The following is a 3,983-nucleotide window of genomic DNA, read 5'->3' as shown; positions in this document are numbered from 1 at the left end:
TTTTTTTTTTTTTTTTTTTTTTGAGACAGGGTATCACTTTGTTGCCCAGACTGAAGTATAGTGGCATGATCATGGCTCACTGCAGCCTCACCAGGCTCAGGTGATCCTCCTACCCTCAGCCTCTGAGTAGCTGGGACCACAGGCGCGCACCAACATGCTCAGCTAATTTTTGGGTTTTTTGAAGAGATGGGGTATCACCATGTTGCCCAGGCTGTCCTCCAACTCCTGGGCTCAAGCGATCCACCTGCCTTGGCCTCCCAGAGTGCTGAGATTACAGGCTAAGCCACTGCGCCTGGCTTTGGTTAGAATTATTAATATATAAAAGCATTGTTAAAGATTTGGGATGTCTTAAAATATAAAAATCACCTTGAGTTATTTTAAGGAAAATGCCATTTATAAAATGGAGTGCGATTCAACAGAGACAGTACTGCAATGGATATTAAGAAATGCAGTTCTTTCAGACAAATTTGAGTTTAAAAAGAAGAAATGCAGCTCTTTACAATTTGTTTCCATCATGAGTCACAGAATTACATTAATTAAATCAATTTTAGTTTGCTTCCATTTTTCTTTTTCATCAACTTAAGATATAATTCTTATATAAATGTGACAGAAAATGTCTCTTGCCTGATGAAAAAAATACATGTAAATTCAAGGCACTATTTCTATTTTCTTAAAGAAAATAATAACAATAAAGTTACCTTTCTCAATCTTTTGTGTTTCTAAAACTGCTTTCTTCCAACTACTCTCAAAAATGAAACAACTGCCAAAGGAACTTCTGGTGACTTTAGAAGTCTCACATTTGATTTCAGGAGATGGCACTGACATGCTGTCTTCTTTCAACAGTGCTGACGAGAGGGAGATGCTGCTGCAGAGACAGGACACAAAATACAAAGAAAACAAGGCACGTCTGAGGCAAGGCAAACAAATGTGTCAGAAAGTTTCTCTTTCAAACTGTGAACATTTTAATGAATTCTTTCAAATTCCAGGTTACAGATATTGGGTAATATTTTAAAAAGTAAAGTCCAATAGCAAGTTATCACCTACAAGAAAACAGAATACTTGGATTCTCTCAAAAACATTATCATTATAAAATGCATTTGTGCCCGGAAAAAAAGAAAAAAAAAGACAAATTTAATGCTCCATGGAAAATAAACATGTTCTCTAGATAATCATCACCTTTATTCTAAACATGGACACAGAAGGAAAATCATGTACCCTGCTTACTTAATATATTAAACACACATTCAATTCAGTCGTATACATTACCTATCACAAGCAAGGCATGACTACATCCAAAGAGTACAACCATGAGCAACTCTGAGGAGTCCCATGGGAATGATGAGGAGTGACACCACCAGGACAGCTACCATTTATGAAATGCCTATTTTTCCAGGATCCTTGCTGGGCATTTTGCATCCATTTTTTCCAGTGATCACAACAAAGAATTAGAGATAGCCAGAGTCAGCTATGCTTATTCATTCACGCAAAATAAATTATTTACTAAGTGCTGACTTTATGCCAAGAATTACACAAAACCTTAGAGAAATATGCTAATCAAAACAGTCCCTGCCCTTGAGGAGCTTGGAATCTAGTAAAAGAAACACAGATAAGAAAATGGATAATACGGTTTTAGTAAGTGCTATGATGGGGGGCAAAAAATAAGGGTGCCATGGGAGCACACAGGAGGGATTCCCACCCCAGTCTTGGGCATTAGGGAAGCCTTTCTGGAGGAAGCCAACAAAGCAAGGATGTGGGAGAGCAGGAGGAAGAGATGGCTTCCAGCAGAGGAAGAGCATTGTGATGGTTAATATTGAGTGTCAACTTGATTGGATTGAAGGATGCAAAGTATTTTTCTTGGGTGTGTCTGTGAGGGTGTTGTCAAAGGAGATAAACATTTAAGACAGTGGACTGGGTGATGCAGATCCTCCCTTAATCTGGGTAGGCACCATCTAATCAGTTGCCAGTATAGTTAGAATAAAGCAGGCAGAACTTGGAAGGACTTGACCTTTTGAGTCTTCTGGCCTTCATCTTTCTCCCATGTTGGATGCTTCCTGCCCTTGAACATTAGGCTCCAAGTTCTTCAGATTTTGGACTCTTTGACTTACACCCAGTGATTTGTCAGGGGTTCTCGGTACTGTCAGTTTCCCTACTTTTTGTCAGGCCTCTGAGCCCAAGCTAAGCCATCATATCCCCTGTGACCTACACTTATACATCCAGATGGCCAACTGAAGATCCATAAAAGAAGTGAAAATAGCCTTAGCTGATGATATTCCACCATTGTGATTCGTTTCTTCCCCACCCTAACTGATCAATGTACTTTATAATCTCTCCCACCCTTAAGACGGTTCTTTGTAATTCTCCCCATCCTTGAAAATGTACTTTGTGAGGTCCACTCGCTACCTGCAAAACATTGCTCCTAACTCCACTGCCTATCCCAAAACCTGTAAGAACTAATGAAAATCCCACCACCCTTTGCTGACTCACTTTTCGGACTAAGCCCGCTTACACCCAGGTGAAATAAACAGCCTTGTTACTCACACAAAGCCTGTTTGGTGGTCTCTTCACATGGACGCGTGTGACATTTGGTGCCGAAGACTCGGGTCAGAGGGACTCCTTCGGGAGACCAGCCCCCTGTCCTCACCCTCACTCTGTGAAGAGATCCACCTATGACCTCAGGTCCTCAGACCAACCAGCCCAAGGAACATCTCACCAATTTCAAATCGAGTAAGCGGTCTTTTCACTCTCTTCTCCAGCCTCTCTCGCTACCCTTCTTCTCCCTGTCCTTCCAATTCCCATTCTTTTTCCTCTCTAGTAGAGACAAAGAAGACACATTTTATCCGTGGACCCAAAACTCCGGCGCCGGTCATGGACTCGGGAAGACAGCCTTCCCTTGGTGTTTAATCATTGCGGGGATGCGGGGACGCCTGCCTGATTATTCACCCACACTTCATTGGTGTCTGATCTCCGGGGAGACGCCTGCCTTGGTCATTCACCCACATTCCCTTGGTAGCAAGTCAATTGTGGGGACTCCTGCTTTGGTTGCTCACCCACATTGCAGCTCAGGGCTGCTCCCCACCCACCTTCTTCGTGTCTCTACCCTTCTCTTTAAACTTGCCTCCTTCACTATGGGCAACCTTCCACCCTTCATTCTCCTCCTTCTACCTTAGCCTGTGTTCTCAAGAACTTAAAACCTCTTCAACTCTCGCCTGACCTAAAATCTAAGCATCTTATTTTCTTCTGCAACACCGCTTGGCCCCAATACAAACATGACAATGGTTCTAAATGGCCAGAAAACGACACTTTTGATTTCTCTATCCTACAAGACCTAAATAATTTTTGTCGAAAAGTGGGCAGATGGTCTGAGGTGCCTTACGTCCAGACATTTTTCACACTTCGTTCCCTCCCTAGTCTCTGTTTCCAATGCAACTCGTCCCAAATCCTCCTTCTTTCCCTCCCGCCTGTCCCTTCAGTCCCAACCCCAAGTGTTGCTGAGTCTTGTGAATCTTCCTTTTCTACTGAACCATCTGACCTCTCACCTCCTCCCCAGACTGCTCCTCCTCAGGTCACTCCCCGCTAGGCTGAATCAGGCTCCAACTCATCTTTAGCCTCTGCTCCCCCACCCTATAAACCCTTCTATTACCTCCCCTCCCCACACCCGGTCCAGTTTACAGTTTTGTCCTGCGACTAGCTCTCCCCAACCTGCCCAACAATTTCCTCTTAGAGAGGTGGCTGGAGCTGAAGGTATAGTCAGGGTTCATGTATCTTTTTCTCTATCAGACCTTTCCCAAATCAGCCAGCATTTAGGCTCTTTCTCAGATCCCACTAAATATATACAGGAATTCCGATATCTAGTTCTGTCCTACAATTTAACCTGGAGTGATTTAAATGTCATCCTAACTTCTACCCTCTCCCCAGATGAACAGGAAAGAGTTTTTTCTGTAGCCCAATCTCACGCTGATAACCGCCGGCTTCATGAGCCAGAC

The 3,983-nt window shown here is 43.2% G+C and overlaps 1 protein-coding gene across 1 annotated transcript in view; it reads right to left on the bottom strand.

Annotated features, from left to right (window-relative positions):
* Window positions 1-865, bottom strand: part of LOC105541110 (chromosome unknown open reading frame, human C8orf89) — a 19,256-nt gene extending 18,391 nt beyond the window's left edge. The window contains exon 1 of the mRNA XM_011982003.1: window positions 699-865. Within this exon, the coding sequence (XP_011837393.1) occupies window positions 699-825 (127 nt within the window). The 5' untranslated portion in view covers window positions 826-865. The remainder of the gene's footprint in view (window positions 1-698) is intronic.
* Window positions 866-3,983: the final 3,118 nt, after the last annotated feature.

This window comes from Mandrillus leucophaeus, unplaced genomic scaffold (assembly GCF_000951045.1).
Source record: "Mandrillus leucophaeus isolate KB7577 unplaced genomic scaffold, Mleu.le_1.0 Scaffold233, whole genome shotgun sequence".
Taxonomy (NCBI): domain Eukaryota; kingdom Metazoa; phylum Chordata; class Mammalia; order Primates; family Cercopithecidae; genus Mandrillus; species Mandrillus leucophaeus.
The sequence above is the reverse complement of the archived record's forward strand: the minus strand, read 5'-3'. Positions and strand labels throughout refer to the sequence as shown.